General features: G+C 33.2%; 1 protein-coding gene across 1 annotated transcript in view; it reads left to right on the top strand.

Annotated features, from left to right (window-relative positions):
• The window catches only part of LOC115882971 (transcription factor SOX-30), a 140983-nt gene that overhangs the window by 52067 nt on the left and 72789 nt on the right, over window positions 1-16127 (top strand). Inside the window, exons 2-3 of the mRNA XM_030901239.1 lie at window positions 8023-8280; window positions 9861-10087. Of these exons, the coding sequence (XP_030757099.1) occupies window positions 8023-8280; window positions 9861-10087 (485 nt within the window). The remainder of the gene's footprint in view (window positions 1-8022; window positions 8281-9860; window positions 10088-16127) is intronic.

Below are 16127 nucleotides of genomic sequence, written 5' to 3'. Positions count from 1 at the left end.
CTTGGACAGTTATTTTTAAGCCTAGTTTTCCGTATTTGCTCGTCCAGACCTCACATGCTGCATTAAATGCACCTTTAAACGGTTTCATAATAGCTCTGTCCAAAGGCTGCAGTTTGTGTGTCGTGTGAGGGGGCAAATTTAGCATGTGAACGTGGTGTTCTTTTGCATATAAAATAACTTGCAGATCTTTATGTGTGCTATGGCCGTCCAATATTAAAAGAATTGGGTTTTCGTCAGTCGGATTAACTCGATCCACGAATACATTTAACCATTTTAAAAATCCTTGGACGGTTATCCATCCACTTGGATGAGCGACAAAAATGCTTCCAACCGGTGCATCTTTCGTAAGTTTAACATCCATTCTTTCCCTTGGAAAAACAAATAAAGGTGGTATAAATTGGTCTCCTGCAGCATTGATACAAAGCATTACTGTTATATTTTTCCCTCTTTCACCAGATGTTAGTTTGCTGACCTGTTTTTTCCCCTTTTATGACAAAACTTTCAGTGCGTTAGAATGTACCACAGATACGCCGGTTTCATCGCAGTTAAAAATCCTACTTGGGGAAAACGAATATTTCTCCATCAGGTTCTCCAGCTTCTCAAAAAAGGCCTCAACTTGTTTCTTGTTAAATCCTTGCGCTCTCTGAAGGTTAGTTGATTGGGCAGAACGCAACGAAAATTCTGGATGCCGGTTAATAAACCCACAATAAAATTTATTTCCTGCTGTCTTTTTTGTTTTACTAAATTGATGCTGTAATTTGAAATGCTCAGCAAGATCATATGCTAACGTTAAAAATTCCTTTTTGTTGACTGGTAAAAAACGATTATCCAAATCCTTAAGGTGTCTCACTAGTTCATTTTCTAAGTCAACATTAAATGTATTTTCAAATCTTCCTAATGTAGGTGTCATTTTAACGGCATTTCCTTTTCGGAGAGTCGTGACCCTGTCTCCTAAAGAACTTTTAGGAACAGAGAAGTGGAACGCTGCCTCTCTAATGCTATATTTCCCTGACAGTACATGGTCCACAACCTTTTTCATGCTCGTTTCATCCCATTTTCCCTTTTGTTTATTTGGCATGATTAATATGCCTGAAACAACAAATAATAGTAATAATGACGGCTATAATCTGCCTATCACGATCAATTATTTTTTGTCCGGTACTGGGCAATGTACGGGTGTCCGATACTGGGGAAATGTCAGCGAAAGATAAAATACGTATTGAACATAACCTATAAATAATTTCGTCCGTTTGCGCATGTGGTTATAGTCCCCAATAATGTAAGTTGTTATATAAGTTATTAGTGAACTACTAAACTTACCTTTACGTATTATATAAGGGGCCTAAAATTTAGTCGAATCACTTGAAAACACCCACGTAAACACTTAATCACAAATATCTCGACAACGACATGAAATAAATGGAAATGGCGCGAAATATGTAACGTACATATAACGTTTTAACTGATTTTAATAGGGAGTTACAGCCAATTCATATGGAAACCAGAAAATCCAAAGTGTCCGGTACTGGAAACTGTCCGGCGCTGGGGCAATCTCCCCTACACACGATGCGCCAACGTTGAAACGAGCGGACACTGGCCAAGGCTTGCCATGCCGTCTGTAGCCGCCTTAACGTAGGAAGGTGTTTGACACATCGTATTGGACCGACTTAATAATCTACTTGGCGAAAATATGGAATTTTATGTTGGTACCACAAATTATATTTGAAAATAAGCTTCATAAAAAGATTAAAAAATTAATAAGTTTTAAATTAATTAACGTTCGGGTTTATTTTTGATTGATGTCCTCTAACGGACAAACGATTTGATTCAAAAAGTACGTAGTTGTAATGTCTACCGAATATTGGAACTCCCTGTATATTTTGTTGGTCTGCTTTGGAAAAATAAATTCTCCATTTTTTTTTCAAAAACAAAAACTATGCGATGTGGCGTTTTTTACAAGAGACAAAACTGTAGTAAATACAAGAAGGACTATTTTACGAAAAAAAAAATCTGTGGAGGGTGAAATTGGAAAATATTTACACTAAAATTTATGTAGGGGTGAGGATAGTTTTCAGCCTTACCATAGTTTTTAAATTTTTGTGGAAGTCAAATGTTAGCGCTAAAATATACCGGGTGCGTCTCAAAAGTGGCTCACCACTATAACTTTTTTATTTTTTCAGATAAAAAATCGAGATTTGGTATGTTAGTATATGACATAAATTAGGATTAATTGACGTATTCAATTGTTTTCTGCCACTTCCTGTTCCACCGAAAATGACTACAACTTTTGTTTTTAAATGGCACCCTCGGTATTTTTTAACTTTATTCTATAGAAAATGACATTCTGAATAGAATGACTCATATGTCAACTTTTGACATTTTCGCTTAAAATAAAATTGTATTTTAAATTTCAATCTAGAATGCCATGGCTGTTAAAAACACTAATTTTTAATCAAGGAGCCTTGGAAAAATCGTCTAATGTTTTTAGTGTCTTGTCCTGGCCGGTTAAAAGATGCCCAAATCGTATTTTTAATCATCTCTCAATTTTTTCAAATAGAACGAGGGTGGCTCATTAGCATTTTTGGAAAAAGCATTTTTTTACGATTCATTTGATACCACACACTTGGTATTTCGAGTCAAATTGTCGTTATGAACGGGATGTTACAATTTCAAATAAACCATATGCGAAAATGTCAAAAGTTGACATATGATATGTCCTTCTATTCAGAGTGTCATTTTCTATCGAATAAAGTAAAAAAATACCGATGGTGCTATTTAAAAATAAAAAGTTGTAGTCTTTTCCGGTGAAACCGGAAGCGACCGAAACATACCAAATCTCATTTCTTTATCTGAAAAAATAAAAAAGTTATAGGGGGTGAGCCACTTTTAAGACGCACGCGGTATAGACACCCAAAATCTCAACCAAATCGGAATAACGATCCTTATAATATCTGAAAAAATATGTTTATTTTTTTAAAGTTTGATGCCCTCTAGCGGACAAACGAAGCAATTTTATATAGAGGTAAATTGTATCCAATGAACTTATTTTGATTCTAAAAATACGTAGTAGTTCTATGTCCACAGAATATTAGGACACCCTGTATATGAGTTCTCCATAAAATTTTATATATTTTTACAACTTCATTCTGTGAGAGTTTCAATATTCCATCACTTATTCAATAAGTACTTAATATTCCATCATGATTTCAATAAGTACCTACATATTTCATGTTTATTGGTATTTCAACAGGCTGAAAGGAATTGGCAAAACGGATTTACTTAGTATCCATCTGCAACTGTTGGAAATGTTTTGCATTACTTCGGGGATCACAGAGCTGTTCTTTTAAAACCTTCAATTATCATTCGTATAAAATTTTATATACATTTCTATGATTATTTCTTGTGTTTGAATTTGTCGAAATAAAAGAAAAAGTAAATATACCTACCGCAATACTATTCTCATGGAATCTCCCTGTTGTATCTCATTTTATAATAATCAATCATTTTATGTTTAGGTGTCAAGGTTGAGTCGGTACAATTAATTTCCTTAGAATATGATTTAGTGTCAGTCAAGATAAATCATTTTTGCACTAGGTAAACTAAGTATTGTTATGTTATCATTTTTTATAAACTGAAAGTATATACAGGGTGTTTCAAAAAACACGAACCATCTCTAGCGAGGAGAAATTTAGCGATTGGAATAAAATTTTGAAGGCAAAAGTTACTATTAATGTTACAAATTTTAAAAAAGTACTACATAATGTTAAAAAAGTATCGACATATTCACTAGGGACGTGCATAAGTGTTATCACTGGAATATTTTTCTAAAAAAACTAAAAAGACTTTTTTTCCTCGCAGTTGGAAGATAATTATAATAAAGCAAAAAAATTAACCCTCCGTAGCTACGAATCAAAGCAGAACTTTTGATTTACAAAAATAAATTTTATTTTTACGTGAAGAATCTCCCCACCAGATATAGCATGTACATGTTTTTTGAAACACCCTGTAGTTTGTTTCAAGCATGAAAAATGTTTATCTAACAGAATACATCCTTTCTTTTTCTCAGTGTTGTGATTAATATATTTTATACTTTAGTTTTTAAATAATTTTCTTCAAAAAATGTTGCATTTCCTAAGCAAAAGATATGGGCAAAGGGGAAAATATGCTAAAATCTGTAACACAAACATTCTATTGTTCACTAAAGGACATTTCAGAACCTTCTCCTTTGCCTTGACCTGCCGCCGCGCCATAGAATAGCGACTCTCCTCTCATTTAAAAGCAAAAAAGCGAATTATCGACATTTTATTTGTTAAAAAAGAAATAAAAAACGTGCTGTAATAGTTCTCAAAGTTATTAAAAAATTGGAAAATAATCAGTCTTGTATACATGTAAAAAATTGTTCATTAAAAAGTCCATAAAAACATGTTTTTATATAGATTGGAAATGTCCAATTTTGTTGTTTTTATTTCTGAATCACTGTCCAAATAATGAGAAGTTTGTCTAAAAATTATAATGGTATTTCCTATGGTGTAGTAGTCTACTCATTGGCGTAACTACAGGGGAGCCCGGGGGTGCCCCCCCCCAGGTACTGCTGGGCACCCCCCAGAGAAATCCTGAATTGTGACTCTTGGCTACGTATTAATTTTTATCTGCTTGTGATGCAGTAAAAATGACGTTTTCTAGTTTTATTTAGTTAATATTATTTTGTTGTGTTCAAAAAATGTGTTAATTTTTATTTTTTTAGAAAATTTGTAGGTATTTAAGTAATCTACGGGAACACGGTTTGATAACCAAGTCTATGAATTTATTGATAGAGAAATTCATATAAACGTTTTATTCAAAAAATGTGTTTTTTAAAGTTATTTTTCATTTAAAAAAAGCAGAAGCACCGGGCCCCCCCTGGGCTAAAACTCGGAGGATAAATTGCTAGTTACGCTAATGAGTCTACCACCCCTTAGGAAATCTATACAAAAGAAATATATTTTCTAATCTGATTTTATTGAGATTTTGGGTGTCTATGTTTTGCAAAGTGCGTTAACATTTGATTTTCAGCAATATCAAGAAAAAGCACGAGAAAGGTGAAAACTACCCCCACCATTACATAAATTTTAGAATAAATATTATCCAACTCAACCGCAAAATGGTCCTTCTAGTATTTACTACATTTTTATCTCTTTTAAAAAATACCACCGCACATACTTTTTAAGGAAAAAAAAAATTTTTGGGAAGCCGACTTTCAAAAATGTTTTTTGCCACATTAATCTACAGAGGCGCCTAAAATGTATTATGTTTTTAATAATCTTGTTGGCCAAAATATAACATTTTATGTTAGTATAACAAATTATATTTGACAATAAGCTTCATAAAAATTTTGATTAAAAAAATTCATAGATACTTGCTCTATGTCCACGGAATATTACCTAACCTAACTCCATGTATATTGTGTACGTCTGTTTTGGAAAAATAAATTCTCTAAAAATGTTTTTCCCAAAAATCTCTTTAGGCTCAACTTTCGTTTAGCTGAAATCTGTTATATAAAAAAATGTCTTTATATATGCGTTCTAGAAGGCGTTAGGAGTACAAATATACAAAAATTTTCCTGCGGAAATGCGTCATTTTCTTTTTTCGGACTTTAGTACCTATAGCTGAAATCTGTTACATCAGAACTAGTCTTCGGGTGTGTTTTAGACATTTTTCTAAACATAAAAACACAAAAAAGTGTCGGCGGAAATTTTTTATTTTTATTTTACATAAAAAAATGCTTCGACTTTAGAATAGCCGAAATCAGTTACATGAAAAATGAACTTATATTTGTTTTATACGAGCCTTTACGAGCAAAGAAATACAAACAAATTCCTGCGGAAATGTGTCATGTCATTCTGTGCACTTTGTTTTTCATACATTTTTCAGTTTAGAAGCTTACAGGACCCGGGAGCGAATAGGGGTGCTGGGTGGGGTAAAACATCTTTCGGAGGAATAACAATTCTTGTAGAATAGATAATATAGGTTCTTTTAAACCTATAAGTACCTCGGAATGTTGCACTTGCCTTGTTTTTTATTAAAGCTTTACGTAAATAGGGCTGATTCAAAACAAAAATCTTTGGATCATGCAGTTTTCTTTTATATTTGAAAAATCAACTGTGATTTTGCAAAAATATTAGATTGGTTAGCATTTGGGATGCTTTGGTTAGCTTTTCTTTGTTGAGGGTGTTAAGCTGTAGTTTTTATATTTTAATAATTAACTGTGATTTTGCAAAAATATTATTAGATTGGTTAGGATTTGGGTTGCTTTGGTTAGCTTTTCTTTGTGGAGGGTGTTAAGCTGTAGTTTTTATATTTTAATAATTATCCTCAGAAAATGGATACAGTTTATTTCCGCAGGAAAATTTTTATTTTTCTCAATTCGTGAATGCTTCTAAAAGGCGAAAATATATTTATTTTTTATATAATTGATTTCAGCTATTCTAAAGTCTAATAAATTTCCTTAGAAAATGAAAACAGCTTATTTCCGCAGGAAAATTTTTTTGTTTGTTTATGTTCAGAAAAATATTAAAAATAAAACGCAAAATATATTTTTTTATAGCAGATTTCAATTATTCTAAAGTGCGAAATTTGGAAATTACGCATTTCCGCAGGAAAATTTGTGTTTTCCGTGGTCCACAGTAGCTTTTTAAAGACAATTTTTTTTTCTAATAACTGATTTCAGCTAAACGAAAGTTGACCCTCTCTTTATCCTCTTGTAAAAACGTTACATCGCATAGTTTTTGGTTTGGAAAAACATTTTTAGAGAATTTATTTTTCCAAAGCAGACCTACCAAATATAGATACAATTTTACGAAAAAAGCAAAGACATATTTCTTATATACAATTTTATTGAAAAGAAAATCTGTCGTCGGTGGAGTTAAAAAATATTTATAGTAAAATTTATGTAGGGGTGGGGGGTAGTTTCAACCCTTCTCATACTTTTACTCGATTTTTGTGAAAGTCTCACTTAGCAAAACATAGACACCAAAGATCTCATTCAAATAGGAATAACGGTTCTTATCTGAAAAATGTGTTTATTTTTTTAAAGTTTGATGCCTTTTAGCGTCCAAAGGAAGCTATATACACTTTTGTATAGAGGTAAATTGTGTCTAATGAACTTATTTTGACCCCAAAAATACGTAATAGTTCAATGTCCACGGAATATTGAGACACTTTGTATATGTTGGTCGTTTACATCTTCCATTAACTAACCTTAAATCCTTCTCCAACGCTCTCCAACTTAAATTCTTTCGCAAAGACTATTCTTAATCAGCAATGTCTTTAATTTGATTTCTGATCTCGACCAGTTATTGATTTGTTAAATCCGTGTATTAAACAAAATGTGTTAAACCTTTCTTATTAAATATGGCATTAATAAAACCGCTTAAAATAAAACAATGGTGAAACCGCCTAGAATATGCTACCACAGATAACACATAATCATTACTTATTTACATTATGTGTTATCTGTGATGCTACGTAAAATGAAGGACTCCTATGTTCTAGCGTTCTAAGTAGGTACACCAAAACACTTTTACTTTTATACTGAACGCGAGTTTCGTTAACCATGTTAGCATCATCAGCAGATGATTAAAGCTCAAGTTTTAATCATCTGCTGATGATGGTGATTTAGTGTTTTATTTTGCTATGTTTCCAAAGGTTCCAACCCCCAACTATAGTTCTAAGTATTTTTCCTTAGTAATATATGAAGTGGTCAGAATTAAAATAGATTAAGTCCAATTTTCTACTATTTTAAGTTAATCGTCTTTGTACTTTTATAGAATATTGCTTTTTTTCCAGTAAAGAAATAAATAAAGTCATACTTCTCGTATTAAGCAACTATAGCCTGTTTATCCAACCTGTTTTATTTCACTTAAGTCACATTAAAAAACTTTAACTCATTTTCTCCATAATTACATTTTATGACTTGACACTTCTGAACCCATCATATATCATGATGTGAAATCCAAAATACTAAAGGAGATTATTTCTTTTCAGCTTAATGGAAGATCACCCATGTACCCCATCGCCTTCAGGCCAGTCCAATCCTTACAGCAGTTGTCTTTCACCTTCAAATTCTCCTTCACCTCTTCTAACTTCCCAGTACCAACTAGGGAGGTACTCCCAAGACTATACCAGCGGAGATCCTCAAGATATGATCCCCACCACTCAGGTATTACCACAAGTCCTCCCTAAAACTGACATGTGGGCGAGTTCCATGGAAGCCTATAACGACTACAGGGGGTACGACAATCGGTAAGTTGATTACTTAAGTTTTCATATTTCTTTAAAAAGACTTAGCCCACGGCCACACAGAAAGCGTTTTAGCGTTTTGCGTTTTTTGCGTCTCAAGCGCTTTTTGCGATTTTACCGTTTTAAGCGTTTTTTTTTTCGATTTTTGTTCATTAAAAACACGCAAAAGACGCGGCAGGTCTGCAGTTTCTATCAAAATGTCAATTAGTAACGGGGCGTTGCAAGCTCGTGGATTCCCGGTCCGTTCAACAATCAATCCTGTGCGAAAGAGATAGGCGAGATCGGCGCAGTTAGCGTTAAAGAGACGAAGATAAAAGATGCTGGAATTGAATTGTGGACGGGCCGGGGCATATATTAGGCGACAAACATGCACAATCTACTGCTAGTGCCAGTGGTGTGTGTAAAAATTATAATTATTATTTGCCTTTTATTTTAGGAATTTTAGTTTATATGCGTATAGTTTTTTTATGTTGTAGTGTTGTGGTTACTTGTTATAATTATAATATAATATAATAAATAATTATAATTATATAATAGAATAGTAAATATTACTAGTTGCTAACGCAATTTCAGGACATCATTAATAATTAACGGCTTAAAAATTCGTAGTGATGCGACGTGTATTTATGAGCAGTCCACGTGTTTATCAAAAATATTGATATTTTAATACAAATTTTGTAAAAGTGAATCAAATTATTACGTGTAAAAAACTATTTTTATTATTTTACTTGAATAAAACTGTTACAAGTAAAAAACAATTTTTTACGCGTATAAAACTATTTATTACTGGTAGTAAACTATTTTTTAAGCGTATAAAACTATGTATTTGTTACTGTAGAAAACTATTCTTTACGTGTATAAAACTATTTGTTACGTGTAAAAATCTATTTGTTACACGTACAAAAACTAATTTTTACGCGTCAAAAACTTATTGTCTCTGGTCAAAAAAATATTTTATCCAAAAAAATTTTTTTTAGTTTACACGTAAAAAACTATTTTTTACGCGTCAAAAAATATTTGTTTCTGCTAAAAAACCTTTTTTACGCAGAAAAAGACACTTTTTACGCATAAAAAAACTATTTTTTACGCATAAAAAAACTATTTTTTACGCATAAGAAAATATTCCTTTAATTTATAAATTTTTCAACATTTCAAACTACACTTTTTCAAACATTTCCTTCAAATTTTTGAATTTAATAGAATCTTCCTAAACTGTAGATGTTCTCTATAAAAATATTTTTAGATAATACCCTAAAATGAAAAAAAATGCATACTATTTAATTTATTTTTATTGTATTATTAAATATAACGTCCGCCTATGACGGGGTCTCATAGAAATCGCTAAAGACGCTACAGAAAACAACTGATTTGTTTTCATTTGCTTTTTTTGCGAGACACGCCGAACGCTACACGCTTTTGGTGGAGCCACTCCCATACATATAATCCTGTTATTTGTTTTAGTCGCTAAAGACGCTTTACGCTAAAAACGCTTTCTGTGTGGCCGTGGGCTTAGAGTATGTAACACTCAGACACTGTTTCCCTGCTGGCAGCTAAAATCACGGTAAAATTAAACGACTTTTCAGGTTTGACTATGCCAGACAGCCGAACTACGCGGACGCCATGCCAGTGTACGCTGCCAGGGCCGGATTCGGGCAGAAATTAGGGGGCCCTAATCAGAGCCAGAAAGCCACGAAGGAGGCCCGCATCAGGAGGCCCATGAACGCCTTCATGGTGTGGGCCAAAGTGGAAAGGAAAAAGTTGGCGGATGAAAATCCGGACCTGCACAATGCCGATCTCAGTAAAATGTTAGGTGAGTGTCTAGAAATATAAGAATTGTTTATTGATATTCCAAAAGTAATAGTTGCAACTTTAAAATTGTGTACTCTATACAATGATAGTCTATAAACTTATAAAGGCACCTTTTTTTTCAAAAAGTTAAAGAAAATATATTTTTGGTATGTTGGTGCTTTTGATGGAATGTTATATCTACAACTGAAGACACGGATAACACTGCCTGGTGTTTTACCTCATTTTTTGATCAAAAAAGTTGTCAGCAAGATAAACAAGCGGTGATCTGAGTAGAATGATGTTCCTGATAGCATGTTCTATTCTTATTTGTGCTATACTTGTATATCCGCTTATGTTTCAGCTTAAGATAATATAAGCATAACGAATTATTCCTTAGGGATTTATGGTTCATTTATACTGCAATTCTACAAATTAAACGTGGTAGCATCTTTAAATGGAACACCCGGTATATTATTACATTTTTCGAAACTTCTTTCATATATCTCACCATTTTTCTATTACACTGACCTATACCTATCTTCAATAGTTTTCGAGATGAAAAATAAAACATGTGTAAAATTGACAAAAACATGATGATCTTGAATGAGCATTGGTAAATCATAAATTCGGCATATTGAAAGCTGAAATTTGGTTTATATGTTAAGGAGCGTCGAAATATTCGATCTGTCTCAAACAACTGATCGAATAACAAACAGGGAGATCAAAAAAAATATTTCTGTTTATTATAAAATCGCTCAAACCATTGTTATTTTAAATTCAAGCCTATGTATATTAAAGCCAGTCCTACACAATCCAACGTTGGACACACCATTTAGCCACAATTTGGCATAGGCTTCGACAATATTGCAATTCACAAGTGTGTTTCCTACACGATGTGGCAAATGTTCATGTGTCCAATGTTGGAAGGTGTTAATACAACGTGTGGGACCGGCTTTATTAAACAAATCGAAACGCACAAATAAAATTGATTTTCAACGATATATTTAAAAAAAATTATCATGGTACAAAAAATACTAAGGGGGTGTACCTATATAACATCAAAGCATGAGGAAATACTTAGGTATAGTTTACGCTTGAATTCCCTATCATATACGCCACGAGATTTTTATGGCAGTATTTGTGCTGTAGCCGCCTCTGCCTGGTTAATAATTTCTTGAGGAAGATCTTCCTGAATCATTTTTCTTTAAAATCTGACTTGCTGGTTGATAATTCACTATTGTATCGTTAAAAAATCGCGATTTATCTAAATGACGTCTTAATGTCAGTGCTATTTATTATTTACAAAAAAGAAAACGCACATCTATATTGCATAGTAACATAAACGCACCCTGATCATTTATTAATTCACAACAATGAAAGTAGAACTGGTACATCCTTTTAAATCAATATTCTTTAGAGATTGGACAGGAAACAGTTCTGCTGTTGGATAAAATTTTGTCTGGCACTCGCGTGTTATATAACATATAAGTCACTTGAGAAAATTAGCCCTCTCGGCCTGGATAATACATTAAAGAGTGTTTTAAAGACTTTATATCTTATATATAAGCTGTGATATAAGTAATTCTTAAAGAAATAAAAAAAAATCAGAACACATTTATTTGTACTTCTTTTTTTAATTTCAAATCTGTTTAAATACCTCGTTTAAAATTACGTACTGTAAACATGTATTAAATTTTACATGCTCTGCGGGATATTACATAAATTAAAGTTTTAATAATAGTATATTGTTCGCTCTTAATTATTCGTGAATAATAATCTGATTAGGACGTAAAAATGTATCTTTTGCAGGAAACCATGCAAGAAAATTATTGCTTTGTCACAAGGAAATACTTTATTTTGAGTTGTAAATTGATAAACTTAACTAAAAAACCTGGGGATGAGCAAATACAAGACCAAAACCAAGACTCCCTTACTGCAAACTCTTGCAAGTTTTGTACAAATTAATGCAGAATATCTTTAAATAAATAGTTTTCAGATAATTTAATGCAAATGAAACTTTAAAGAAAGGAACAATATTTGTCTGATGAAAATTTTTATTTTTCAATATACAGGGTGAGTCTTAAATGAGTGAAAATATTTTCAGGGTTCGTAGATCTCGATAAAAGAAACATTTTCTCTTTACCGTTTTTCAAATAAGCAAAAATAAAATTTTTGGTTTTAAAACAACCGAGATATTTTAGTTTGAAAATTTAAAAAATTTATTTTTGCTTATCTTTTCACAACCGCTTGATCTTTTCTGGATTTTCTTTCTTAGAAATTTAATCTACTAGTTACGTTGCCATATTATGTAGTTATTATGTTTTTTAACTAAAAATTTAAAAAAAAAATCAAAAAATTTCAAATTTTCAAAACAAAATTTTTGCGAAAAAAAACACATAGAGTGTTTCTGAGGTCGAAATATACCACCCCTAAAAATATTTGCACTTATTTAAGGTGAGTCTTATTGTATTTGCACACTTAATGTTGAGTTGTATATTGAATCATCATTGCTTCCATAAAATTTTATACAAAAGTAGGGAAAACACTATTTGCATTAAATTCAAACAATAATTTTGAGCAAATAAGTAATTTTTTATATCATATACCGGATGCGTCTCAGAAGTGGCTTACCCCTATAACTTTTTTATTTTTTCAGTTAAAAAAACCAGATTTGGTATGTTAGTATATGACATAAATTAGGATTGAATGAGCGTATTCAATTGTTTTTGGTCACTTCCTGTTTCACCGGAAATGACTACAAGTTTTGATCAGGGCCGGCGGAAGGAAATTATTGAGACTAGGCGAGTACCCTAGGTTTTTTTTTTTGATAATCAGGATATCAGGATCCTCTTCAGCTTCTTGCGAATGAATATTTCCCCATATAACTTTAGGGTATATCAGCCATTAATAATAACAAATAAAGGGTGTGAATAGTAGAAAAGTGCAATTTTGAGCGGTCAGTCTAAAACTGTTAATTTTGCTGGCCCTTGACCCAAAACAGTTTGTTTAGAAATTTATAAAAACGAGAATTATAGAAAGAAGGATTATTTATAAAAAGTTGTTAGCTTTTGAGTTATAAAAATGCCACGAACAAATCCGATTTATATTTTTTTTTATTTAATTTTGTTTAATATTCTTCCACAAAAATGAATTCGCAAATTCCAGTTTCGGATAGAGCACTCAAAAAACATATAGAATAGAAGAAATCAAAACTATCCCAAAGCTTTCGTGCTAAGGATTTTTTTGAGAATAATTTCAGTAAACTATTAATAGGATACATCTAGGATATAGTATAGTGTTTATAATGTTTAGTCAGATATTCTTCCCTATGTGGTGTGGTAATAGCTAATGTGTTAATGTGGAAATTGATAGTACCGATTAATTATTGAATTGGATATTCGTTACTATTTGTTTAGATTACTGTTTTTAAATATTTTAGTTGCTGTTGTGGCGCCCCTCACATCCGGCGCTCCGGGCGGCCGCCCGGTTCTCCCGGCCCTTCCGCCGGCCCTGGTTTTGATTTATAAATGGCACCCTCGGTATTTTTTTACTTTATTGGATAGAAAATAATACTCTGAATAGAATGACATGTCAACTTTTGACATTTTCGCATATGGTTTATTTAGAATTATAACTTACGGTTCGTAACGAAAATTTGACTCGAGATACTAAGTGTGGTATATCAAATTATTCGTAAAAAATGCTTTTTCCAAATATGCTAATGAGCCACCCTCGTTCCATTTGAAAAAATTGAGATATGATTAAAAATACGATTTGAGCATTTTCTAACTGGCCAGGACAAGACACTAAAAACATTAGACGATCAAATCTATTTTTCCAAGTCTCCTTGAGTAAGAATTAGTGTTTATAACATAGCCATGGCACTCTAGATTGAATTTTAAAATACGATTTTTTATTAAGCGAAAATGTCAAAAGTTTGGTTTGGTTGGATGATGAGTTATTCTATTCAGAATGTAATTTTCTATTGAATAAAGTAAAAAATACCGAGGGTGTCATTTAAAAATCAAAAGTTGTAGTCATTTCCGGTAAAACAGGAAGTGACCAAAACAATTGAATACGTCAATCAATCCTAATTTATGTCATATACTAACATACCAAATCTCGTTTTGTTATCTGAAAAAATAAAAAAGTTATAGGGGTGAGCCACTTTTGAGACGCAACCGGTATAGTCTATAGTATACAAAGATTAGTATTATTGCTCCAACAAGTAAAAACCAGTCTGGCTAATACCAAAAAAAATAGAACTTTTGACTGAAACATTAGTCAAAATTTTACTATTTCTATTTGTAAATTGGATAAATAGGTACCTAGTTTTTAATTATTCGTGAATATCATCTGTTGATTACTTAAAAATGTAACTTTTCGCACCTTCTCAAATAAAGGAATTATCTTAAACAAAGACAAGATTAGACATTAAAACCTTTTTTTCTGTCGCTGACGAGCTAGGTGCTAAAATCGTATAATCATACAGGACTAATTAGGAAAGGCCGGGCATCGGTGCATAATTCATGGCCGAAACGTCGTCGTCGGCTTTTGTGCCCCGTCGTCGTCCGGCGGATTCCGCGAACCCGCCGATCGCCGCCGACAATCAATCGGTGGCCCCGATTTAGTGGGGCCCTCGGAAATTTATGTAAACGAGACCGGGTGCCGCGTTCGGTCCCTCTGCATCAGACGACGAGTCCGCGCGTGTTATTTATGGGGCCGCGGTGACAATCGACGACGAGACCGAAGGGCGGTGTGGCCCCCTTTGCCCCTGAAGTCGTCTGCCGCTTGACCGTTGGGCCCGATTAATTCGAAGGACCACGAAGATCCGGCCGAAAATCGAAAAAATAAATAAACAACGACAAGTAGGTATGCAATGTGGGTAAGAGGTAGAAAAAAGGATTATAGATAAGGATAATTCGGAAATTTCGTATTTAACGTTTCCTAGTTAACCAATTCTGCAGTGTCCTGTAATAGTGTATCTATGTAGCTCCTATAGAATGAAAAACTTGGGAATTTCGGTTAAGTGCAAACTTAAAGTACCTGTGTCTTAAGCGGCCCATACATTGTCAAACAAATTGTGCAACAAAGTGATGCGCAACGTTGCGTTGCACAACTGATTCACCGGTCCATACACTATCAAACAAGTTGCGCAACAAAGCAATGCGTAACGTTCCGTTGCACAAATGCATCACCCATGCACTTAAGCGGCCCATACATTATCAAACAAATTGCGCAACACAGGCTGTTGCGCAACGAGTTGCCAATGTATGGCCCTGTTTGATGCTTTGCGGAATTGGTTGATAAGTTTCAAGAATGTTGGAATTCTTTTGTAACGGGACTGTTTGCGCAACGCGTTGTGTAGTGTATGTGTGTGTTGCGCTTTGTTGTGCAGTATTTTAGTTGCCAACCTGTTTTTTTAGCGGGACGTGCGTCGTCGCTTGGTTCTCGAACAATGCACAACTTTTAATAAAAAGTTTGATCAAATTTTACCAAGTGTATGGGTGATGATGGAGTTGCACAACGCAACGTTGCGCATCGCTTTGTTGTGCAATTTGTTTGATAATGTATGGGCCGCTTTAGTAAAATTTTGATCAAACTTTTTATTAAAAGTTGTGCATTGTTTGAGAAACAATCATGTCCTCAATTGTCATTGCGTCAATTATTATCGTATATTCCATAGATGATGTCAATGATACCAAAAAACAAAAAAGAAAACAAAGAATTTGGATGAAAGAACTAAAACAACTAAAATATTGCACAACGAAGCGCAACCAACGAAGCGCAACCAACGAAGCGCACCAAACCAAACACATACACTGCACAACGCGCTGCGCAAACGCCTGTTGCACAAAAGAATTCAAACATTCTTGAAACGTATCAAACAATTGCGCAACGCATCAAACGTTACCATACATTGGCAACTCGTTGCGCAACAGCCTGTGTTGCGCAATTTGTTTGATAAGATATGGGCCGCTTTATAAATAAATACAACCAAACCAAACACCGCTTTATTGTACAAAAAGCTAAAATAGCTTCATCGACAAAGTATTTACAAA

This window comes from Sitophilus oryzae, unplaced genomic scaffold (genome assembly GCF_002938485.1).
Source record: "Sitophilus oryzae breed Bouriz unplaced genomic scaffold, Soryzae_2.0 scaffold_1801_pilon_pilon, whole genome shotgun sequence".
Classification (NCBI taxonomy): domain Eukaryota; kingdom Metazoa; phylum Arthropoda; class Insecta; order Coleoptera; family Curculionidae; genus Sitophilus; species Sitophilus oryzae.
The sequence above is the reverse complement of the archived record's forward strand: the minus strand, read 5'-3'. Positions and strand labels throughout refer to the sequence as shown.